We start from the raw sequence: 26179 nt of genomic DNA on the forward strand, positions 1-26179 counted from the left end.
TGGCTGAGGCACCACATCCCTTGTGTGCAGAAATCACCAACAAACATGAGCAGAATGGAACTGTTTCCATGTTTCCAGTCTGGACCCACAGCCAGCTGCAGCCCTCCAAGGCCTTTTGTGCTGGATAGTTGTGCAGCTTCCAGCTGCCTCTTTTCACCAGGCTTTCACATATAAAATCATAGGGGGAAAAAAAAGAAAAAGGAAAAAACTTCCTCCATGAAGAGATATTTTTCAGTTCACACCATCAAGGCTCTGCCAAGGTCTGATGCTCCACCATGGCCAGGGAGCTGTCAGTAGGTGTGGGGAATCTTGACTGGAGCATTTTCCGCTTTGGCTCACCCTTTCTCTTCCTGCACTCCCATTAGTCTCAGGCTAATGGCTCACTCCATTCCATGCACCTTTCCTCAGCAGAAGGCACCAGCGCTCCTGTGAGGGGATTACAAGGGCTCTGTCAGGATTCAGAGAATCCTGGACTGGTTTGGATTTGAAGGAACCTTAAAGATCATCTTGTTCCAAACCCCCTGCTATGGACAGGGGTACCAGTCACTACATCAGGTTGCTTAAAGCTCCGTCCAGCCTGGTCTGGAGAATTCCAGGGAGGGAACATAAGAGTTACAGGAGCCATGGAGTCCCAGAGAGGCAGCTCCATCCCTGTCTCTGCCACTCATGTCCCCAGAGCTGCAGCACTGCAGAGCCCATTTCCCTGCATGGCAACACCCGGGGACACAGCCTTGAACTCTGCATGATCACCAACCGGATGGGAAACGTGGCTGTGCTCAGGCAACAGGGACTGCCAAGAGGAAATGTCCTCTCTTCCTGGCAGAGCAGCAGCATCAGCACAGAGCAAGGAAGGGAGAGGACAGAGTCAGGCCATACAAATTGCTGCTGCCTCCATCGTGGCCTCGCCTTGAACCACCCCAGCCAGCCCTGGCAGCTGTTCCTCACAGAGCGCAGTGGTACAACAGTGCTTATTCCTGCTGTGCTGCTCCAAGCCCAGCACAATGTGCCTTTATAAACCAAACCAGTAGGGGTTTTGGGGTGCAGAGAGGGTGTGTCACTCCTGCCTGTGCCCTCACAACAAAGCAGAGTCAGTGGGGCCCTGTTGGGCTCACCCGTGGCTGCAGGATGCTCTTAGTCTGCCCTGCTATGGGCTAAGGGCCTGTTCATAGAATTTTCATGGACACTTTTGACCCCAGTAATTCCAGATGTATCATCAGCTACAGGGCTGAACCTCACCAGGCCACTGCAGCACACCAAGAGCAGCCCAACACTGCTGGGTACAAAGCCAGAGGAGCCTGTGCATGACATTACTATCAGAGAAGAGCACCTGCCTCATCTGGGCTCAGGAAGAGAGGGACTCGCGCTGTTACCTTGCAGGCTTTAAAATCCAAGAGTCATGACACTGTCTCCTCTTTGTCACCCTCTCAGTAACACGGGGCCAGAACAAATTGGAGGATTTATATTTCAGAAAGCAGGACAGAGAGTCCCAAAGAAATGTATCATATGGGGAGGCTGCAGCAGAGGTGGAGGCTCTGTTCACACCCTATTCCTTCCCCTAAAACTGACAGAGGCAGGCTGGAGGCCAAGCTGGTAGGAACTGTACTTTGTGGGGGGACCAAGATCTGGGAATATTCCCTTGGCAAGGCCAGGGGCTGCCATGTCCTGCTGACAACTGCACCAAGGGCTTTGAGGTACCTGTTCAAGCAAATGACACAGATAAACAGCTGGAAAACATGGAAACTGTGTGAGCCACCACTAGGTCTGCAGAGCTCTAGCAAGCAGTTGGGTTTTATTTGGAAGAAATGCAATTGCAGGCTCCAGGGCAAATGGTGTTGAAACATCCCTGACCTCAGGTTTAGGGTTGTTTTCAACCTGAACACATAGTCTTGAAAGCATGGCTCAGGGAGCAACATAACCCGGTGTTCCCATGTAACACATCACCTGCTAATGTGAGACACATTTATCACAGCAGCTTTGGAGCTCCACAGGCAAATTAACACTGGGCCTGGCAGCCCCCAGACAGGGCTGTGCAAGCAGCTTCTGCCTGCCTCCTGCCACCTCACACACCAGAAAGCCCATCTCATACACAGGGAGGGGCAGGAGTTTGCTTCCAGGTTTTCCAGAGGCTTTCTGCCCTCAGCGCTATCATTCCTGAATTCCTGATCTGGAGCCAGGAAAGGCACCTCTGTCCCCTTGCCTGCAGTGAAGATGCAGTGGTCTCATTGTCCCTGCAAATGTGCTGGGCTCTGCTCACCTGTGCCATGGCTAGAGCCCACATCAGCCAGAGCATCTCCCACGACCCTCCCACAGGAGCAGGACCAGCCCACACAGGATATGGTGCAGAAGAGCCCTAAAAGCCATCAGTGTGTGGCAAAGTGGAGCCCCAAGCCAGTAGCAGCTGTGCTGGGACCACCAGATTATTTTCCCCAAATGGAGCAAACATCTGTGGACACTTCACAGCTCAGCTTCATTTAGTATCCTACAGCTGGTCCCCTCAGCAGTCCTGTCCCCTATCATGGAAGGCAAACAAAGCAGATATTTCCTGTGCTCTGTATAAAAATAAATGTATTTCTAAAGCCTGCTTGACAGAAGGTCATGGGTTTGGTGTTATCTCCTCAATAACCTGTTCACCCTCCAGCTGCACTAAGTATCCACACCATAACTTTCCCAAGCTTCCAGGTGTATTAACCCTGGCCTGTCTTTACTGTCTGAAAAGCAGGCAAGTTATGAAACAAAGGGTACACTGGGTATATGGAAAAATGGTTACTTCCTCGGGGTCTTTATTTAGTGCCCTCATCATCACTTCCCGTATGAGCAGTGCAGCAGCTGCTGAGCACGGGGTAGGGATTCACACCAGGGGTGCAACAGTGCTACAGCAACACAAAACCAGGGAAAGCACTCACCAAACTACCACTAAAACCCAGAGCACTGAACTTCTGCACTTCTTTTCACACTGCTCTGCTTAAAATGAGAGCAGAACATGCAGATGTTTTAGGTTGGAAGTCACTTGAGCACGAGTTTCTGTGGCTGTGCCTTTACACCAAGCTATGGCATCTCTGAGGTGGCAGCCTGGTCAACTGGCTCTTGCTTAGCACCAGGAGAATCACGTACCCTGAGGACATGCACTGATCCAAACCCCATGTCAGCTTGACACAAGCCACAGAATAGGATTTAGAAGGCAGAGGAAAAGTATGGACAGGCTGAAACTATTCCCCCTCCCAGGAACGTGCAGAGAGTTGTTCTTCTGGAGAGAAGCAGGTGAAAACAGCAAGCACAGGCAGCTGGGGAGAGGGGTAAATGCAGAATGTGTCCATCCTTAAATAGCCTAGAGGGCCCTCAATAAGAGATGAAGAAAAATACAGCTTTACTTCCAGAAAGTAATCTCACTCTAAGCAAGGGATCCCTGTCCCACCAGCCCTGGCAGGGTGTTCTCTAAATGTAGCTCCCTGATGGATTTGGCTACAGCTGGAGGGCAGAAGGCCAGGCCAGTGGCCTTCTCAGATATCAGGGTATTTGGCACAAAGACCCGCTGGAATACAACCCTAATATTTACCTGACCACAGGGGTGCCAGTCCACCACTTGTCCCCTGAAAGCATCTTCTACTTTACAAAAACAGCCCTTGGACAACCACATCTTCCATCTTTCAGAGATCTCAAACACTTGGGCCCCAGGGGCTTCCACACACCTCAACTGGTACCAACACCAAGCAGTCACAGGGCTGAGGGTCAGGGTCACATCTGCACCCTGCAGCATGGCCAGCTTTAGGGTGGAAAGGGTACAGACCTAAGAAGTGTCACCCCACAAAAGCTGCTGCATCCACACAACCCCTGCCTCCCCCTGGGCTCCTGCCATCACCCTGGGCTGGGTCATCCCAGTTCAGCCAAAAACCCAAAGCAGCATCACAGCGGTTTGCACAATAAACGGAACCAAAGCATCCAGAGAAGGGAGCTGAAGCACAGCTGATAAGCAAAGCACTTAGCACAGGCTGTGTGCTAATGTCTCTGGGGAATATGTTTAAATGTGATAAACCACCAAGAAAGAACTTGAAGTGTAGTCTCTAAACTCAACTAGAGAAACTGCACTTACACTTTACAGATTATTCTGCCACTTAAGAAAGGAGATGAGGTTGGAGTTGTTAACCCTGTGCACTACACACAGTTGCATATGGAAGAAAAAGAGCTATTGCTTTTCAACACTCCATTAGTTTTATTTTTTCTCAGCAGACTGAGTACACAGCCCCACACTGCCAGGCACTGGCTACACCTGCCTGTTTCAGATCAGTCCTGGCAGTCCTGGTCTGTCACCTGAGTTACTATTCTCAGCATTCCTCTATGCAATGTAGCATGGTTTGCTATAAATACCTGGGAAACCCTTAAAAGAGGGGTCCTGTTAATCCCAAATGCAAAGTGATACTCAGGACTGCACTGGCACAATGCCCTGGGCAACAAACATTTGCAGAGCCCAAGGAAAGACGGAAAAGAAATCTGTAGTAGGCTGATTTTGCTGGGAGGGCTGAAAATACCAGAGCTGTGCTCTCCTATTGCCAGGCTGGGGCACGTGCAAGGCTCATACTCTATAATTCAAAAATTAATCTGTTGATAAAATGAAAGCTTCTTTATTTAGAGCAAGAACAGCTCCAAGTTCCTCAGGCAGTTGCCAAAAACATTCCCTACGGTCCTATTGCCACCACGTCTGAGCACATCCCAGTCATTACTAAATCTTCACAATTCCCCAGGGAAGTAAGGACATGCTATTTATTAAAAATCACTGGCCCAGCCCCACAAACACTTTCCCCAGGGATTGCTTTGGCACTCAGTGCAGAGCTCAGCGAAGGCTAACAAGGCACCACTGCCTCGAGTGAGGCTGAGCACTTTAGGCAGAGTTTAAGCAACAAAGTCCAAGCCTTTCAAAACTTAACAAATCCTGTTCAGTAACCAGCTCTGTGGCTGCATTAAGTTCTGTCCTTTGAGACTCTCCTATTATGTCCCCAGCTAAGCACTGGTCTGCCCCACCAGCAGCTGGATGCCTTTCTCACACCCAGGTGCTCCCAAGTGCCAAAATGAGATTTCCTCCTGCTCTGGAGGATTCAGCCCCACCCTGAGCAGGCACTGTCATATCCCCACAGCTGCCCTGGGCTTCCCAGTGGTCTGCAGGATCAGACATCATGCTGTGACTGTTTGGCAGCAGCACTCCAGCCTCAGTGTCTGCTCAGAACACGCTGCAGCATTTTATATTACAGCACAGAATCAAGTCTGTGAGTTCTTACCCCAGGCCACATCCCCTGAGGAAGATGAGAAAGAAAAAATTATATAGCTGGGAGTATAATGGAAGGAAGCTACAGCATTGATCAGTCTTGTGGGCCAAAGTTAAACATCTTCTTACATCAAATTATACCAAAGAAATCAGATTTTACTCACAATGGTGCCCTACATAATGTATATGTGCATCCCACAAGCAAATCCTGAGCAGTTACGTGCTGTGCAAGCAGCCCCACCTGTGTGCCTTGTCCTGGGAAGTTGAGCAGGCAGCTGAGCAGTGAACTGTGCCTTTTCTCCTCAGTTTTGTGGAGTCTCTCTGTTCCCAAGTCTCTGTCTCCCAAGTTCTCCCAAGTCTCATGAGCAGCCCTAGCCCCTGGTGTGCAGCAGCTCAGTTTGATGCCCACAGGACCTGTGCCCCAAACTGACACCCTCTGCCCAGCACATCTCCCCCAGGGCTGTCTCACCAAGAGATGTAGTGGCACTGCCACTGTACTGAGCTGTAGGGCTGTGAACACGCCCTGGATATGCACAAAAACAGCCTCTAAGAGAGAAACAGGCTTTCAAAAATCCCAGAGACCTTCTGATTGTCTTCAGCTGCAGGGCTAGAGGAATGAGTCAGGATGGGAAGACACCATGGAGCTGCATGCCATGGAGACATGTAACATGTGATCTCAAGATTCCTGTCAGTGTTAATGGAAAAATGAACATTTTCCTATCACTGGTAAGGGTCAGCCCATCTGAACTAAAAGACAGACAAGAGGGACTAACCACAAACTTCCCACCAGAGCAGAGCAAACCATCTGGGTTTACACGCTGGTCTCACCTCTGCTCTGGGTTTCTCTGCTCACTGCAATAAAGGAAGGCTCCTCAATTGCAGCAAGGAGGAGCACTGTCCCCCATTTTCATCAAGTCTTGCTCAAATAACAGCTGAGCCCCAGCCCTCCCACAGCAGCAGAGCAGATACAAAAACATTTACCATCCAATGCATTTTACAACATAAAGGAGTCCACCACCACCACCACCACTCTGCTCCAGCCCCAGTCTCCCACACTGGTTACCAGCCCATTTGTCATCAGGAGTTACAGCTGCAGATTGCTGAGGTTTAAGTCTGCATTCAAAGGTATTTCTCTGGCACAGGAGCCTTTTAGCAAAACCTTCCTCCCCATTTACCAGGCCTACTCCCACAACACCTGGCAGCACATCCACTTTACCTGTGTGCCTGTGGAAAGCCATGGTCAGCAGCCCAGAGTCCCCAGGAGCCCCTCAGGTAATGGAGTTCACAGTCTCTAGGCTGATAAGGAGCTGCCCCATTTGATAACATACATTTAAACGGAGGCTATTAATATGGACAGGACTCCTACCAGATGTCCACTCCCCTCCCCAGAGATCACAACCTTAATCCCCCTTGGAAATTCTTACCATTTTAGGTGATCTGAGGGAGAAGAATAGGATCCTGAGACCTCTAGGTCTCTGCAGGCAACAGTCAAATACCTGCCCCGCTACTCAGCACCCAAATTAGTCCCAAAGGCAGAATGAACTCACGAACTTGACCCCATGCTGGTACTATTTGGCCTTGGCTTTAGAGTAAGGTTGTGTCTCGTAACAGTCCTGAGCTGAATTGCAGGCCCAACATTAATGCTGCTCTGCCATGGCTGAAGGGAAGAGGTGGATCACAGCCCTGTGGGGGCTGCAGCCCCAGGAACCAGCAAGAACCTGTCTTCTGGCCCAAAAGGATGTGGCTGTACCCCAGGAGACTCAGCTGACAGCCCACAGAAGTACCAGCACATACATTCATGGGTGGGTTGGATTTGCTCTCAGCATGGAGGTCACGCTGAAGTTTCACTGCCAGTAAAACTACCATCCCTGGTCCTTCCCCAGCTTCTCCCTTAAGGAAGCTCACAGCATTAACTGCTCAAAGGGAACAAATCCCTGAAGAGCAGCATTAGAAACATGGGTGTCATGATATGGGCTTCTCTAGCATCTAGCATGGCTTCACAGGCACTGGCTCATGCCTCTGTCCTCTTGACTCAGGTGTCCACAAAGCTCTCAGGAAGATCCCAGCTCCATGGCTCCAGCCGAGCTGTTTCCACCCAAGTCACAGCAGGAGGAGTGGGAGCTCTGGAGTGTCACTCCTGTGGGGACCCCCAGGCTGCAGCAGCTCCACAGCCCCACACTCACTCTGGGTTATGCAACTGCTGCCGGCGACGCTCAGGGCCGGGGGCCAGGGACGCCCAGCTGCTAATCCTGCCTCCCCACTGACGCACTGCACGGCCGTGGGAAAGTCACTGAACCTCCCTGACAGCCACTGGGAAGAGCCAATGTTTATCATTCCTTCCAGGGAGCCCATCGTGGTGGCGTCTGGCCTCTGAAGAGCAACCCTGCTACAGCCAGGAACATCTCTGCTTCCTGCTTGCAGAGGTCCCAAGAGCTCCTCAGGCACACACACGTGCACAGCCTCCAGCCTCAGCACTGGGCTTGGTGAGCCCCTGAGCCTTCACACCCATCTCTGCCCCCCAGGCAGCACGTGCACAAGCTCAGCATCTCACCAGCATCCTGACATCTCCAAGTTTCCAATGTGGCCTGGAAAAGGCCACTCTTGACAGCACGCCACTCCAAAAGAGCACAGCATGGATCCACTGGTGCAGCAGATTGAGGCTGGGAAATGTGCTAAAATACTGATGCACTGAAACACTTTGGCAAGGAAAACTCAATGTTATTCTGCCCCAGCTCATCTATAAACTCCAGCAAATTGTTTGCATAATTCAGATGGCAACAGGAACCCTAACAACTGGTATTTTCCTGTTCTAATCTTGCCGTGCACAGTGTAATATTTACAGACATGAGTTCATTTTTTGGCAATGCACGTAGAGCTTCCACCATTAACCATTCTCATTCCTTTCTAGTTCCCTACACAAAGCTCTGGCACCCTCCCACCCAGCTGTCATTTCCTCCTTTCCCCAGAATTCCCAGGTGTTTCCATCAGAAGCCTTTGCTCCCATCCTGGGTGATGGAGCAGTGTCTCTGCTCGGTGCCAGCGGCTGCCACGCCCCGACTGAGGTGGCTGCAATCAGCAGCAGTTTGGCAGCTGCAGAGGGGTGTGGAGAGCAGGGATGGACACTTGGATGTCACAACATGTGCACAAACACACGTCTGTTCACAGCACAACAGGCCTGGGGGGGAGAGGAGAGGGATAAAGCTTGGCCAAGTTACACAGGAAGGCCCAGACCTGCAGATGCCTATGGAGCTCCCTGGCACAGCTCACCCTGCAAAGCCCCTGCAGATCCCCAGAGTAGACTTTAATTAAAATGCCATTTTGTTTGAATCTCTGGCCTCCTGGCCCAGTAGCAGGAATGGAACAACCTTACTGCTGCTCTTGGTTTCTTGCCTGGTTTTAGCCAGATAACTTTGGACAATTTTCCGTTCCTTCCCAAGCCCCTCCTCATCCACACAAGCCCAGGTGATTAAACACAGCGGTGGTGCAGGTGTAGCACAGGTGCCAAGGAGAGACATCAATGCTCCATGAAATGTGTCAGGGGGCAGACACCACCAGGTAGGAAAAGGTGCCCCAGAATGGAGCTATGGCAGCCCTGCCTGAGCCCTTGTCTATACACCAGACATCCACAGCTCCCAGAGGGAAGAGTGCTACACCAGTGAGTGCACAGCAGGGCATAGCAAGCTTGGGATGTCATGTTTTTAACATTAAACCTGTCCTGTAGGTTTTCCAGGGAACTGCCCTGGACACACTGATCCCACCCAGTGGGTCTGACTGCAGAGCAGCATGGCTGGGGCATAGTGTCATCCACCCGGATAAACAAATGATTCACGTTCTGATTTCCAGAGTATTTTCTTGTCCTAAGAATCCTGCCAGAAAAGGTCTGGGTCTCTCAGCTTGCTCACACATCCTGCTGTCATTCAACAGGCAGAAACTCCTAAAGAGAGCTGCTCTAACCCAGGCATTGACGAACTATTAGTCACCATCATCAAAGAAAGCAGCAGTAAATACCAGCAGCAGAGCACCTGTGCATCTCCTAAAGTAATGTTGTGCCTCCTGCTTCCATACATGCTGCTGGCAATGCACAGTGCACCTGCACAGAAGAGCACACTGCCATTCACCAGGCTCCCCACAAAATGAGAGTCACACATTTCTCCCTACCCTTCCTGTCCTGAGGGCAGATCAATTTTTTAAATTTTTTTAAATTTTATTTTATATGTCTCAGGTTGCATGCATATGTCTTCCCACAGCAGAGCATTCCTGCCCAACAGATCCCAGCTATAAACTTCCTTGTCTCTTCTGAGGCAGAAATAAAACAATTTTTAAAGAAATGTTTCTTTGTTTGTTTCAGTATAAAGACAAAGTTTTCAGGAAGACCACCAATAAGAGTGTTGGGTTTGAGAGGAGAGAGTACACAGATACAGCTCTCTCCAAGGAAAACATCTTTGCAGTTGTAGCTGATCCATCAGAGAGAGAGAGAGAGACAGCAGTCCCCATGTCACAGAAATGCTGGTTTGGCACGAGGACTGACACTGGGGGCTGATCCAGATCTCCAAGCACTCAGTATCCAACATGCTTCCTGCTCCCAGCACTGGCAGCAGGCACTGCAGAGCAGATTTTGTGGATCATGTGGAGAGGGCTGCCAGGGGATGGTGGCCCCCCTACCCCCAGCCAGAGACCCTGCGTGACACAATCACACCTGAACGGGAATTTTCCACCTCATCCTATCAAAACTGGACAGCTTCTCTTTGAAGTATCCCAAAAATGCTCAAGAAGTCTCAAATGCAGCTCTGTGTACAAGGACGAGCCTCTGCACCCCTGAAGCATCCCACAGGCACTCACAGGAACCTGAGGCAGAGACAGCTGGGATGTTCCCACATCCAAGGGACTGCAGTGGCAGGGGAAAGAACACCACAGGCACCACGTCAGCCCCTGGTGCTCTCAGTGAACCAGCTCAGAGGGGCAGTAGAGAAGGAATGAGGGAAGACGTGGCAAAGGCACAATCCTTGCATGCTGAGCTCCAGTTCACAGCTGGGTCACAGCGGTGAGCTCAGCTTTTCAGTGCCAAGGGAAGCTTTTTGGAGCAGCTGTGAAGGTCAGGGTAAAGAAACTGGGAATAGATTTATAAGGAAGCATTTGCAGGGTGGGCAACATTCAGGAGCTCAGATACAGTATGAGTAGAAACAAAAGGTTTCTACTCTTTCTTTCAAAATGGAAAGAAGTCAAGATAAGAAGAGAAATAAAATGGGATAAGAGCATAGTAATAGGAAGGAATGATCAAGAGATAACAGAGCTGGAAATAAAGGCACCTGAAAAAAAGCAAAACCAGGAAGATATATAAACCAAGTCTTTCCCCATCTTCCTCCATACACAGGCTGGACTGTCTCCAGGACATGGCAGCTCCAAATTTATTTCCCTGCTGCCATCTGCTTTGTGGCTCCCCTCCACACATGCTCCTGACTGGCACTTCTTCCCATCACCTGTTGCTGACATGGCAGACCTCTCACTGCTGCTGAGAGCCAAGTGACACCGAGGCCTGGGGGGAGTATCTGCACATAAATCAGGAGCTGCTTTGTACTCCTAAAGCTTTGTTCAGCTCCTGTTCCCCATCCTGGCTATGGGATGTGGTGGGGTGGAGGCATCAAAGTGTCCCATGGTAGCTCCACGCTCCAGAGGAGACTGGGGAGAGAAGAGGCTGCAGCAGGTGCTGAGCAGAGCTGGTTTTGAATCAGCTTCAAAATAAAGTCAATTTCCTCCTACCCCTGCTTCTCTTTCTTGCATTTCAGATAAGATGCCAAGGCTGTATCTCCCAGCACCAAGGATGCTGAGTGTCTGCTGTAGTCCCAACAGTTAGATTTAGACCTTCAGTGCAAACTCAAAAAGGGATAGCCCCAAAATGCTGAGTATTTTTAAAAAATCTCTTAGAAAGACATATGTCTTAGTCTTTAAATGCACTTGATTAAACCTGAGCCATGTTTCTCTTCCCAGCTCTGTCTCCCACATCCTTCTGCTGTGAGTGTGCAGGCAGTGGACTGGGAGGCTCAGCAGGATGGGTGATCTTGCCCTTCATGATCTGCAGGATGAAGACCACAGGTGTGAAAATGCCTATGAAGGTCATACAACCCTAAAGGGAGACAAAGACTTCCTCTACTCCTCTTGGGAGACAGGTCCACATGTACTGCCAAGTCTGGTCTAATTCAGAAGCCTCATAAGAGCACCAGGCCCATAATTGGGCTAGAAATCTTCAAATACTGCATTTACCTCTTCCTCCCCGGCAGCCCTACAGCTGGGTCATGCACAGACCCACCCAACAGGGCTGTGATTACTCTCAGTCACTTCTGCCAGGTGATGTGTCCTGGGAGGAGCCATGGGGCTGACCAGCTGCACCACAACCCAGTTATTCCCCAGTTTATTACCCCAAAGCTTCACACTTATGGCAGTGGAGCTCCTCAGGGCCATCTTGGCCAACTTCAGATCTTTCTTGGTTCAAGTTTAGTTGCACTCATGTGCAGGGGGAATAATCAGTAGAGCCAAACGTGAGGCAAATATTTGCCAGTCACAGCTTTCCCCTCATGGCTTAGCCCTGGCTTCAGAGCTGAGAAAAGTAACTCAAGTCCCTGTCAAATAAATACCACAGTGATCCAGCTGGGCAGCACGGCAGTCTTTCCCAGGACAGATGAGGTGTGAGGAACAGGCACAGCAATATAATCCTGCCATACCCACACAATAAATGCTCATGTCATGGCTTCACCAAGTAGTGAGTGAGCTATCACTGAAATAATATTTCACAGTGTCCATCAGGCTCTTTGCACTTCTAATAGCTCCCAATTCCTTCTCATGGGCACAGCAGCTGGCTGGACAATGCTCTGCCTCAGTGAGGTTAAACAGCTCACTGTGGAGCTCATGGAAGGAAGTTCAGCTACCAGTTTGGATCATTCCTTGGAAATCTACCCACTAGGAGTCAGAAACTAGCAGCTACCCAGACATCAGCTACAGCACTCTCCAGCATCTCCTGACACTCTTCTGTGCTCATTCAACAGGACCTGGCAGCAAGGAAAACTCACAAAGTAGGTGCTGCAAGCTCTGCCCAAGCTCTTCCTCAAAGCCTGGGAATGCTTTCCATGTGATGTTTTCTAGCTAAATACCACATTCCCAGGAAGCTGCTGGGCAGATGGTTCTGCAGACCTCTGTACTCTGCCCATACAGGACAGTGGCCAAGCCAAATCCCAGCAGTGCTCTGTGGCACCAAGGAGCCTTGGTATTTCTCCTTAAAGATCTCGATTTTCAAGGGAGGAGAAGAAAGGGCTGTTTGTGGATGAAGTGTGATTCTGGCAAAACATTCCTCAGAAATTCAGCACGTGAGAGACACTGAGGATAGAAAACTTCAGCTCAGGTGGTCAGAGAAGGGCACAGCAAAAGCCCTCAGAAAAGGGCTGCCTGGCTAAGGGTGAAGGCAGGCCACCCCTTCGATGAGGACGTGCCCTTCCAAGCATTGGCACGCCAGTTGGGAAGACTCCCTGGCATCCAGCACACCATCAAAGCACTGCCTGAACTTGGCACAGGCCACAGGGCCATGCCCTCAGCACTGATTTAGAGCTGACTGAGCCAGCACTGGCACATGCTTTAGCAGGAGAAGCAGCCCAATACCCTGGACAGGACAGTTGCCTCGAGCAAGATTAACATTTGGCTGTCTGCACCCTCAGTTGTTAGCCAGAGCTGGTGGCTGAAAGGACCAAATCACCCTTGTTATGTGGCCATTTTAAAAATAACCTTTCCCAAAGCCCCACAGTGCATAACCCTGTGTCTGTCTCAGCTCCAGGAGCTGAAGGGGATCAGCTTGCAGGGCTGACGGGTATTTTTGGGCACTCTGACTAATTGTCAGGACATATGCTGAGCATTCTTTACAGGGAAAAACAAAGTTACAAAGTCTCCTCCAGCAAGGCCTGAGGGGTTGGATTAGTCTCAAGAGTTATTTTCATAAATCTCTGCTTTAGGCAGGTTTGATTGAACTTCCAGCTTCAGATAAGTTCAGTTTAAAATGGAAGAAGAGGTCAAATTCCTTGCACCCCAACACTCACCACAAAGGCCGGGCCAGTCTGGGCCACATTGCAACAGCAAGGGCAGGAGAAGTGGAAACTCTTCACCTTGGAGTGACTTCAGATTCACAAGTGCTTCTTTGGCACCACATTGAGTATTTTGCCAGTTGTGTCCCTCTTCCTCCCTCCGTTCTCAGGAGCAAGAGCTCCCAGCTCAGAGGCTCCAGATGTCCTGCAGCCCAATGTGAAGTGCTCCTCAAAGGCCACAGATCAGCCAGTTCTTGCAAGTTTATTCACCACTAAAAAGACTTTGTCATAAAAGCAACCTGTTTTGAGTGGGTTTCTTTGTTGCAGCTCCTTGCTGCTTCTCTCACCAACCTGAGCCCCTCAGCAGCACTTCACTCACATGCCAATTTAAGGCAGCACTCATCCAGTTCCCTTTCTCTACACTTACAGCAAATAAAGCATCTTTGTGCAACACCTCCACAACACCCTGTGACACACAAGCCAGAGCAGCCCCTGTATCCCCACCACTTTGCTCTCCCTTCAGCCCAGAGGATTTTTAGGATGTCTGAAACCCCACTGCTGTCTCAGCCCCTCCTGTTGGCCCATGGACTTTCCCCTTTCTCTGGCATATATCAAATCTTGCTTTTCTCATTCAGCAGACACTGCACCAGAAGCACACATATCTCAAGATGACAAGAGCTCTCTGAAGTCTCCACCAGTGCTCTCTATACATTTTCCCCTGAGCTGCAGAGAAATTTCCACTGAGGATAAGTGTTGTCAATTCAATTTCTAATAACGGCATTAAAATGTATGAGCCATTTCTCTGGAGTCAGGGATAATATTTTCAAAGTGCCTGTGTGATACAGGAATGTAAATCCTGTAAATCTCATTTTTCATATAGTGATAATGATCCCAAGTCTCTCTGGAAATACATCACATCAGAGCTGGGCCACACAGGAAAGCTTTACCTGTGGAGTCAGTCAGAAAATAGATTCAAATATTCAAACAAAAGGAACAAATATCTTTAAATCTTTCATCAGGGTTAGGTTTCAATTTCAGCCAAAACCAGAGAGCCCCAGCCCAGAATGGTTTTCAGAGCCCTGCCCTGGTTTGTGGTATCCCAGCTGAGTGTCATTATCTCCAGGATAGAGGCTGTTTTGAAGAGGGAAGTAGGGGAATTCTCCTCCCCAGCATACTCCCACTCCAGTTTTTTGGTAACCTAGCAAAATTTGAGTTCCTTTAGTGTCTTGGAAATGTTGAGATCAGTAGACTAATACTTGGTAAGAGACAGCTTGGGCCAAAGGAGGGTGGGGTGGTGAGGTTACTGAAACTGCTACATTTAATTCCTTCATCCCCCTCCTCCACAAGGCCAGGGCATTCAGAGCCAAGGGAAGTCTCTCCAATGCTCCTCCAAGGGTCTCACAGCAGCTCTGCATGTTACAGCATTTCTACCAGTGCTGACTCTTGAAGCAATGGGCAAAGTCTGTGTGTAGATACGTTAATTAAATATAAACTCTGGAATAAGGGAAGTGAGATGCTTAGAAGAGTGATTTTAAACATAGAAATAAACCAGCTGGAGTTGGTTAAAGTGCTTGTGTGTTTGATTAAGCCATCCCCTGCTCTGGGGCTGGATTCAGGCCCAAAAAATTATTTTGTTTTCAAGTAGCAGAGAGACAATAAATTCGGACAACGAACAGCCCACAGCCCTTCTCAATACAATCACTGGAAGCTCTGCAACTGCTGCCCACATCCAGCTATTAGAGGATGGGCTCCATGTGACAGAAAAGCAGTACTAATTGCACACAAATGCCAGAGAAAACTGTCAAAAAGCTAAACCAGATGTGAAACAGTGGTTTGCTTTCTTTTAAAACCAGCTTGTGCAAACGCACTTCATGAGAGCCCGCAAGCACCGCGTCCCCCTGGGAATGCTGCAGGACAATGGGGAAAGGGTGAGGTTTCCAAATCATGGAGGGCTTTTCCTGCAATAGCAAGGACTCTGCTGTCCCTTTGGTAAAGTTGTACCCCTTGAGACAAATTCTCAGCTGTGCTAAAAGGAGGCCTGTTAGGAGGCCTTGCCTGCTTTGTGCCAGTGCTCAGCAAGGTTAGGCTTGGTCCTGGATCTGCAAAGAACAGCAGTGGGTTTAGTCACCCAGAGACAACCAAAAGGCAAACACACCTTGATACCAAGAAGGTGAAACACCAGGGGAGGACTCAGGGAAGACCTGCAGGGATGCCTGTCCTGCTCCCAAATGTTATCCAGTGCTGCACCCCACAGAAAAGAGGCGACACAAAGGAGCATCAGACACCACATGCAAACAGTTCACATCAGACAAGCAGCATCTCATCTCCAAAGAGATGCTGGAAACAGAAGATAAAATGCTTTCACGTGGCATTTGTAGGTTTTAAAGTTTCTTAGCATCCTGCCCAGCTCAGTTATGGGCAGTTTGGGGTCAGAATGGCTGGGGCACAGGGCTGTGCTGTGCAGCAGGGTCACACAGACTCCACCCCAGGCACACCAGAGCGCTGCCCACCCTGCAGCTATAAAAGGTGAACTAGTGTCTGTCTCACCCAGATCTCACTCAGCTCTAAGTCCTCACATGAAAATCACCTTCTTTCAGATGCCAGACTGCTCCATGGACCAGTCTTTCCTGACACCTCTCCCTGAAGCTTATGGCTGAATGCACTGGTGGCACTGAGAGCTGCCCGTGATGCTGAGGGGCTTGGTCATGTCACCAAAACATTCCCCACATGGATCCAGAAAGGATCTGGAAAAAAATCCACCCACAGCCCTGGAAGGGACTTGCAAGAACACATAATTTACAGATCTCAGATCTCTCATGATTGTAAAATTATAATGAAAGACTTCCAAAATACAAAATACCCATGGTGAAACCAATCTCTTTTTATAGATACAACCTCCATGCCTTGTTTCAGAAAACTATGAAGTTAATCCAAAAAAGGATCATGTTTTTCATCATGTGAGTAGGTTCACGGATCACTTTTCAGGGGCTCAGCTTTTGTTTGCATTTGTGCTGTTGATAATTGTTCCCTGTTTTCACTCACTGGTAATTACATCTTAAAAGATTTGCTGAAATCTATCAGTGGGCCTCTGGTAAGGGGCTCATACATTGCTTCATCAAGACAGCTGCCAGGTGATGTTCTCATGTATTTCTACACAACTTCATGTATTTGATAATTCAACAATGGGGAGGAAAACCCAAGCAGAGACCACTGCCACAACTTTGTCAGCCTTCCCCCCTGCAGCACCATGGTGCAGAGGGACAGGCAGTGCTTCTTCCTACAGACAGAGCTTTTCAATTAAAAGTTGTACTTCTTCAGAAAATGCTGGTCCATTGAATGAAGTGCTTCTGGAAACATCTCTGTCCTAGCAGAGAAAGGTACAGGATGATACAGGAGCCCTTCCTGCCATGAGACTGAGTGCAGCACAGCCTCCTTATCCTGCCTTTCTCAGGCACAGCTGGCACTCCACGAGAACCTCCTCCAGCCCCAGCCTCCATCATCCCAGAAATTGCATCTCTGCCCCCACAGAGCCCTGGCAAGAGGCTCCAAAAGTCCAGTCCTGACCTGCTTAAACTGAGGACATCTCAGTACAAAATAATGCCAAGTCCAAATTTTCCATCTCCTGCCCGAGGTCTGTTGCAGAAGAGGGTGAGGTTTTTTCAAGCTCTTGCTCCAGCCCCTGGGGCAGCAGCAGGGAGAGGCTTGGCCTGTCAGTACTCCTGTCTAACCAGCTGCTCAGAACCAGCCCTTACCTACAAGTCAAGCATCTCAGTATCCCCACAATCCTTTCAGAGGGAGAAGTTCCCAGGATAGGGGAGATGGCAGAGAAGGCCACCTTTGCAGTGTCTGAACCCCCCCTCCAAAGCTCTCCAGCCCACACCCCCACGAGGAATATCATTGCCACACTTCCAGGAATTGTAAAAGCCCTGTCTCAGCAGCCAGCTTCAGGCACCATTCCCTGCCCAATCTCGTTTACAAGTCAAAAGTTGTTTGGCAAAACAGCTCCCAGAGCATCCAGCTGTCGGTGGAGCAGACAGCATTCCTGGCACTGGCTCCTTTTCCATCCGGCTGCTCTGGCTCAGGCACGGATGCTGCTCCAAGGATGAGCTCATCGCTATTTCAGGTTGAATTTGCACTTGGCAATCTCCCTGGTAACCAAAACAAGTTACTCCTTGGTCTGTAAGAGATTTATTGGTTGTTTGGTTCAGTGTCTAGCAGAGCACACAGAGATTTCCCTGCACTGAAGCACGGGCTGGGGCAGAGCTGGGAGGGCAGGAGGTGTTTGCACTCCGGGCGGTGTGAGCCCTGCAGGGCAGAGGGAAAGCTGCCTTCAGGCTCACCCCAGCGACATGGAATTGAGGAAAGGGGGTGTGAGGCATGGCTTTCACTCACACACACCACAGGTGAGCCTTTATGGCAGCCCCCTGCCACCCCAAACAAGTTTTACAGCCTCTCCCGCACAGCAGAGTAACTGCAGGGATGCTGTTTGCAATCTTCTCCAGCCAAAAATCAGCAAATCTATCCCCAAACACGAATGGTGTGTCCCTCACCTACTGCAAGAAGCCCATCCTACCCACCCATCCCTACAGGGACAGACCCAGAGTCGAAGTTTCCACCTTTGGCTAGAAATCATTATGGTGATAATGGCACAAGAGAGAAGGGAATATTATGGCAAGGTGTGGATGATGTGTTCTAGCATCCACCAAAGTAACACCAGAAAGAATTAAAATTGGCATCCCCACTGGGTGTCCTTGTGCTGCTGTGAGGTGACATGGGCTGCTCTCCAATCCTGATCCTACACTGTCATCCTGGCCATTTCCAGAGGCAGCACTGAGATACTTGTTTTACATCAAGTGGCATTCACCTGGCAGGCTGTCCCCTGGGGAAGCATGACTGGCTTTCAGGTGGCAGAGCAAGGGTAGACAGGAAACTCAATTTGCATGTGTTGAGTGAAATACATAGCTCTGTGTATTTTTAAAGTGAGACCAGAGAGAGAGAGGGAAATCCTTGCACCCTGGGCTGTTCATTAGTGCCTCTCTCCAGTACTGTCTGAAGCAAGATCACACCAGGACAATGCTTACAGATCACTAGGGAATTTCTAAGTGGAAGCGAAGCCACTCAATCTCCAGATCACAATCTCAGATTGCTCAGTCCAGATGAGGACCACACACTTGTGTTCAGGAGGTGCTGTCTGTGTTTGCATTCCCTCAAACCACTGACTGCCCTGTGGTTAATGTTGTACCAAAGAGCAGGACACGCTGCCAGGCCCCTGGAATGCTCTTGGGATCCTGACACTGCCTCTCTGGGCTCTTCAGCTGAGCAGCCATCAGTCAGAAACTCATCAAACTCATCCACTGGATGAGGTGAATCAAGGTAGAGAAATCTCTGCACAGCAAGAGCCTTGTGAGTGCACACAGCTGTCCCAAGGCAGCGGTTTGCTGGGATGCTGCAGCCCTGGGGATGACACACCTACCAGGAATTTTAAAGAGCTCTTTGCTATCTCAGTGCAATGAGATGAGGGGAAAACCAACAGGCACAGAATGAAGTGAAAAGACTCAAGAGTCCAAAAACGGGACTATTAGACAGAAGCTGGAAAGGGAGGCAGGCAGTGCCTCAGAAGTGACTAATTCCAAACCTTTGCTCCAGTGTTTATTATAGAAAAGAACAGATAAGAAAGGCTAATGGTAACAACTGCCAGGGGCAGCCAGTCCCAAGGCAAACAAACAGCAAATGCCTTGTGAGCAGCCAGCCAAGCCCAGATGGTTCCCACCTCTTGGGGCATCTCTTTAAAAGAAAGGACATTATTTTCTCCCACCCCAGCATCCTCCAGCAGTAGGGAGGCTATATTTAGGGTAGTGTTCTAGTTAAGGGGATCTTTGGTCAGAGACCCCTGGAAGCACATGAAAACTGAATATTCCCATACCAAGATCTCTGAGGAAGATCTGGGAGCCAAATCCCTGCAGGAAAGTCAGCTAACAACCACTGTGGGCTGGACCAGTCATGGCTTTAGTGTGATGAGCTGTTTCTATTTTTCTTAGCACAAGAAGAAAGGCATGTCCAGCACTATGGTTCATATGAGAGAGTTTTGGAAGATTGAGTGGATTTTTTGCTCTGTCCAAGCAAAACAGCAAGAGCAATTCTTGCTCTGCCAGAAGCTCTGAACTCCTCTGCAGCTGAGAGCTGGTGTAACACAAGAACCCACACGCTCTGGGGCAGCTGCTGCAGTGCTAAAGGGCCCTGAAGCAAAATAGGTGGATTATAAATCCCTGTTATCAACTGTGCCTCCCTGCAGGAGTCCCTTGGCATATGGAGCACACGCAATTTCTTGTGAACACGGGCCTTATACCCACCATTTCAGCAGACAGACATCACTGGAGCCAGCCAGTATTTGATTTGAAGCTCCTTCATATGTCAAAGCATCAGAAAGAATGAAGGTTTCTTATGTCTTGAAGACAACTGGGCAGATTTTCTAGGAGAGTTTTCTATTCCTTTCAGTCATTTTAGTTATTTCTCCTGTTATTTACCTCCCCATCCACATCACAATAGAAACAGGAGAACAGATTCATTTCCCCGTAGCTCTGCAGTTCACCAAGTTTCAAGCTCTGAAACATTTTGATCCAAACTATTAAATCTCAAGCTCTACCTGTTAGACAGCCTCCTGTGAGGCAGATTTTAGTCTCCTCTTTTCCACTCTGCTCATTTCCCCTTGCCAGGGATGGAAAGGGATTAGAAACAAGGAAGCCCTGCAGTGATTCTTCCCAGCAGGAATAGTTTTTCCCTGTTCTTCATTAGACATCTGGGTGACAAGTAGCATTCTGTATTTGACCCCAACAGATCACAAATGCAGCCGTGTCCCACAACTTTCAATCCCTCACAGTTATGACCTTTGGCTGCCAGCTCACACCACAGACAGGGGGATGCATCCCAAATTACTGGGGCCACCTCAAGGAACAGAAAAAAGATGAGGCACATCTGTGGAACAAGTGGGTCTTCTTAAAACATCAGATCTAAGTCAAGAGGGTTTGAATTTTGTATTTACAAAAATGATGCAACTCTGTAACAGCATCCAAACCAAAATTGTAACTCTGCCTGAAAGTTTCCAGTCAGGCACACAGCAAAGTATCTGCCCTTCCACCCTGGATTGCAGCTCCAGGAACTGCCAGGAACCCTGCCCTAGCTCTCCAACCTCTTCCTGTGAACTCTAGTTCAGCCTTTTTTGAAAGAGTGCTTCCAACCCTGTCTATACCATTCCAGCATGGCTATAATGCAATCCTCACCCTGCCTTGATTTTCTCCAAAGACTTAAATGTAATTTTATGAATATAATTACGAATTTTATGAATAAATGTTTTGCCACAGGACACAAACCCCATTTCCCATCTATTCTGATGGAGATGAAAAAGCTGGAGAGCATCCCTCCATCCCTTTGTCCCACAGAAAATGCCATGCTCTCTTGCTCTGAGAGGAGGAATTTACTCTGGCAACATTATTGGCACTTCACACACCTGAATCACTCTGGAAGTATAAAGGGCCAGCTCTTGCCTCAGTGTGTGCTGCAGGGAGGGCAAGCACTGCCCCATCAAGGGCTTTTCTGTAGCTTTCCAACAGCAGCTGGGAGCAGAGCAAAGCCTTTGCAGGAAACACTCCGAGCAGCAAAATGAGCCATTTCTGGTAGGAGAGTTTTGCTTTACAGTCCTGGGAATGTTTTGCAGAGAGAAATGCTCATCACACACCAGCCTCAGCCTACTGGCTCCAATTCATTCCTCCAGAAGCCAGCTGGGGTGATATTCCCAGACCCAGCTCTGGGCTGCTCAGCTACAGAAAGTCCCAGTTAAAGCACACTGGGGAGAGGAACAAGCTGGGCTATGTCCTGTCTCTGAACCCTAAGGAAGCCCCAGTCCCTTGGTCCTACACCCAGCCAAGAGGCTGCAAACAGGACTTTTAGTGGACAAAAGAACTGAAGCCAGAATATATGGCACAGTCCTTCCAAAACCACACTGCAGAAATGGAAGCATGCATTTATTGAAATAGCATTTAATTCTTTAGAGTCCCAGTGTCTCAAGAGCCATCTGCTTGAAACTCCTCTCCAATCAGAGTATCTAAGTGAAATATGAGGTCTCTTTCTTCCTCCCACACTCACTCTGCCAAAATCAGACACAAAATGACTGATCTCAGACATTTCTGCTTTGTTACTTTCTCTGTCTTCATTTCTATAACAGAGAAATTAAATAAAAAGAGATCCCAAGGAATCAAGCTGTAGTATTTTGACTTACAATACCTTTTTTTAATGAAATCACAGGTCAGTTCTGGGAAGGTTTATTGCATGGACACGATTTCCATTATCTTTTCAAGCAAAAGTGGGTCCATCCTGCTCAATAAAATTGAATCTGAAATCTCAGCTTTGCTACCTTTGTTCTCCGACCAGCCCGGCACAAGATGACAGTGACTGGGGACCACATGGGTGACAAGCAGGCATTGACTGCTTGGCTCAGCCCTCCACACATCTGCATCTCCATGTGATCCTTGTGGAAGCCTGGCGCCAGAGCGTGCCCATGGCTCTCCAGGGAGCCGCTCTGATTTAGGAGCAATCAAATCAATACCAATCAAAATCCTCAGCAAACTTTTCACATTGCTGGTGGTGAGGCTTTTCCTGCTGCATTTAATGCCACTGGGACTTCAGGGCTAAGCAGCACCACAAAGAGGGAAATGCTAAACACAGGCTTGTGTGATCCTTGTCACATCAGCAAAGATCAGGGGAATTTTCCACCTAAATCCCCCAATGCTTCCACTGGCTGGTGAATAAACTTAAAAGAACACAATTCACACAGGCTGCTGCTGAGGGGACAGTATTATTCCTGGCTCTCATCTGCCTCTCTGCTCCATTTTGTGAGGCCTCACTTGCAGATGCAGCCCTGGGGTCCCAGCACAGGAAGGATATGGAGCTGTTGGAGCAAGGCCAGATGAGACAGGGAAGATGGGCTTAAAGGCATGGAGCATCTCTCCTTTGGAGACAGGCTGAGAGAGCTGGGATTGCTCAGCCTGAGGAAGAGAAGGCTCTGGGAAGGCCTTATTGCAGAATTGTATTTCAGTTCTTCAAGGAGGCTCACAAGATAGGAACAAACTTTTTAGCAGGGCTACTGCAACAGGACAAGGGCAAAGGTTTTAAACTGAAGCAGGTTAGATTCAGACTATATACAAGGAAGGAGATTTTTACACTGGAAAAACCCGTAAAACACTGGCATGGATTGCCCAGAGAGGTGGTAGATGCCCCATCCCTGGAAGTGTTCAAGGCCAGGCTGGACAGGGCTCTGAGCAACCTGGCCTAGTTGGTGTCCCTGTGGACTAAATGGCCTTTAAAGCTCCCTTCCAACCAAACTATTCTGTGATACAGAAGGAAGGAAATTGCTTCCTGGGGACAAGGAGGTCAGTCCCTTAAAGCTTTTGTTACATCCTAGTGCAATGGGTGTGGACTGCATGCCATATTCATGTGATAAGGATTTAGATTACAGATGAAAGTACATCCTACAGCATCATTCCCCTCTGCATGGACATTAACAGGCACCTGACTGTGCTCCCCCAGCTGCTTCCTACCATATATCTGGATTTTCCATTCACGGTACAGTTCGATGGAAAAGCTGCTTCCTAAATAAAGGCCAGCCAAGACGGGCAGGAGAGTGTTTATTTTCAAGTGTTTGAGTACCCTAAACATTGCCTCCTTTTGAACAGCTGCCATTGTTTACATCCAAGCAGAGAATTATACCAGCACACAGGGAGACAAGCCATCGCTCACAGCAGGGAATAGCTTCTGCTAGAAACAGCTCAAGGGCCCAATCCTGAAAACATTCCCCAGCCAAAATTCCTGAAGAGCAGTGCACATCAGAAACCAGGTAAAATCCCAGCCCTGAACTTGTTCCTCAGAGCCACAATCCAAAATCTGAGCGACTGGCTTTCTGCTGCACTGACATCTGGAGGGGTTTTTTGCACTTGTGCCAGCTCTGAAACACCTACCCACATTCTTCTCTCAGGTATTAGTCAAGAAGGAATTTTTATATGCTGAGCTCCTTAAGGAAAAATTAGGAACTGGTTTGAATTCAAGAATGCTGTTTTTAAGAAAAAAGAAGAAAAGGGTGTTGTCACTGAAGTATGTGGGTGCTTTTATCATTACAAAAGAAAGTTGACGTTTCAAAGCCATATTTGGTTGCTCGATCAGCTATTTGCTTTGTACATCATGGCTTAAGAATTTAATCAGTTTCCTTTTGGAAGTTTTTTTGTTGTTGATTTTCAAAAAACACTCTTCCTCTGAAAACAGGGTAAAAGGCTATTTGGTAGGTGGATTGTTTTTATAATTTTCCCCATTCCATGTGCTAGATTTCAGTGGTTTAAAAAATAGTCATATCCCTTTCTCAACCACAGACAAGCTCCTAGTTACACAACACAAACTGGACCAGAGTGCCATGCATTAACTTAGCTTTTGACCAATTACTAAAGAAAAGATTAATGACAGAAACACCCATCTTGCAAACACTTGGGCAAATACAACTTCACTCATGCAAGTGACTTCCCAAATCTATGTTGATACAGGGGTGCAGCATTTGTACGAAGCTAAAGGTGTTTGCATTCACATGGGGGCAGCTGCAGGAACTCTGCAACTGCCTGATATTCCATAATACAGAAAGAAAGAGGAAAACGTGAGAATTATTAGGTAAAAGCTTGCATTTCCATATTCCCCAATTCTGTTACTGCCAGTCTGCTCCCAGGATTGTTCCTCCATCACCTGAGAGCCCACAAAACAGCCTCTGCTTCAGTTATTTCCTCCCCAGCTCTCATTAAAAGCCTCAAAGAGGCACATCTGATCGCCTGCCCAAGAAAGCACAGAGCTGACAGCTCTTACACAACTCAGTACCACTGCAAATGCTCCCTAAGCACCAGTTCAACTTGGAAGCAAAGAGAAAAGTTGTATTTATACCCCAGAGCCTGCCGGTACTTTCAAAGCAACCACCTTCCAGGAGGGAATATGCTTGTCAGAAAAAGAGGTTGCAGGAGAAATCAGAAGCAAGAATGTAGATAAATCCCATTTCCAAAACTACCCATAAAACAAGCAGTTTCTGAGGCTAACTCAGTGAACCACGGAGAAATTGCTTGCTGGAGAATGTTTCAGAAGCACATCACACACCCACAGGCTTCCCACTCCCCATCCCTGCTCTCACAAACCCTTCTCCGGCAGAGCAACCACTAGGCAGAGAAAAGACCAGCACCAGCCCTGAAATCCAAAGATCTGCGAAGCGTGGGATGCTGAAGCGCTCCCTGCCCGGCGATTCGATGCTCGAGAGGGAGAGGGAGGCATGTGCTTACGGGCAGCCGGAGAGCCGGGGATGCTGCGAGGCGGCCGCTGCCGGGAGGAGGGAAGGGATGGAGCTCTGCGGGACGGACACGGGAGCGCTCTGCTCCGGGGCTGGGCTGGGCTGTCCAGCCACAGAAACGCGGCTTCCACGCTTATAGCAGGGAGGTGCATGGCAAAAGAAGGGAAAAAAAAAAAAAAAAAAAAAAAGTTAGTCCAGCCCAGAGCACCGCTCCTGCCCGCAGAGCAGCTGGAGGTGGGAACTCCTCCCAGGGTCACTGCACCATCCGTGGGGGTAAAACCCCAAGCAGCGGTGGCGCTTTGCCAGCAGAGCTGTTCCGAGCCTCCCCGCAGCAGCACAGAGCTGCCATGGGAGCCGTGGGACGGTTGTGCCAGCAGCTGCACGCCAGGCAAGGAAAATGAGGCACAAAATCTTTGCAGGAAGATGCCTCTCCGGGTTCCTGCCCTGTCCAAACAACCCTCTCTCGATGCTAAAGCCTTTCCTGGAAGCTCAGTTACACATCACCTTCAGGTTCATAGATAGAGTTTGCAGGACACAAAAAGAACATCAGGGATGTATTTTAAGTGAGAAGTCTACAGGGAAGGAGAGGACCCAACTGAAGAGAGCACAGAAAAAATTATGCCAAAAGAGGAGCATTTCTTCAAAACAGACATGAAAAAAAGTACTGTCAGGTAGCAATTCATTCCTATTTTAAATAAATCTGCCTCCCTGTGCTGCACCACACCAGAAAAATCTGACAACATTCACATCTGTTTTCTTTTCTCCTTTTCTCCATCCCTTACTCTTTTTATATTCTTCTGAGTTTATCCCACTTTCTTCTATTTTTCTGCTATTGGACACATGGCTCAGCAAGTAACTAAGTTTTTTAACAAGAGATGTTTGTGTTGGAGCTTTTGCTCTACAAACAGGCTTTTGTGGTGCCTTGGAGAGCTACCACAGAGCTCCTGACTAATGGCAGGAGAGGCTGGTAGGTGTGCTGGACACAGCACCAGTATCCCTGGAAAGCAGATCATTATGCTTGGGCCAAGGAATTTCTCTTTGCTATTAAAACAAAAACATTGTGTAAGAGCAAACACACTCTCTTTACAAAAACATTCATATTTCTCTGTGTCTCTATTCATTCAACAGGTAAGTCCCACAGATTCCTCCAACACTGCATCATCCATATTAACAACATCCCAAGCAGGGACAAGAACATCAAGGCTCAGACCGCCACCACTTGCCAAGAACAACGTCAGGCATGCATAAAACACAGATGTGAAACACCAACATCGTTTACCACTATGGACTGAAGTTTACACTTGATTTTCAAAGGAATCCAAACACCCCATTTCCAGCTCATTTTTCCAACAGCTCTCCCAGCAAACATAAAACTTACTGTTAGTGAGAGCCTTTCTCTAATGGCTGTAACCAACCATCAGACCTACAAGAATATTAGCAGAACCCCCCTGCCCCTAAGATGTGATGTTTGTTAGGTGTTTGCAGCTGCAGAGCTCCAGGATCCAT

General features: G+C 48.6%; 1 protein-coding gene across 3 annotated transcripts in view; it reads right to left on the bottom strand.

The window, feature by feature from the left end:
- The window catches only part of FHL1 (four and a half LIM domains 1), a 29625-nt gene extending 4827 nt beyond the window's left edge, over nt 1-24798 (bottom strand). For 2 of the 3 annotated variants that reach the window (XM_005526160.3, XM_014255307.2), the window contains exon 1: nt 6471-6602. In XM_005526160.3, coding sequence (XP_005526217.1) covers nt 6471-6492 — 22 coding nt within the window. In that variant the 5' untranslated portion in view covers nt 6493-6602. Of the gene's footprint in view, nt 1-6470; nt 6603-24665 lie in introns of those variants that run through there. The other variant, XM_088062475.1, reaches the window with a different exon arrangement.
- Nucleotides 24799-26179: the final 1381 nt, after the last annotated feature.

This window comes from Pseudopodoces humilis, chromosome 15 (genome assembly GCF_049639895.1).
Source record: "Pseudopodoces humilis isolate 2021_Gansu_Grassland_sample_001 chromosome 15, ASM4963989v1, whole genome shotgun sequence".
Classification (NCBI taxonomy): Eukaryota; Metazoa; Chordata; class Aves; order Passeriformes; family Paridae; genus Pseudopodoces; species Pseudopodoces humilis.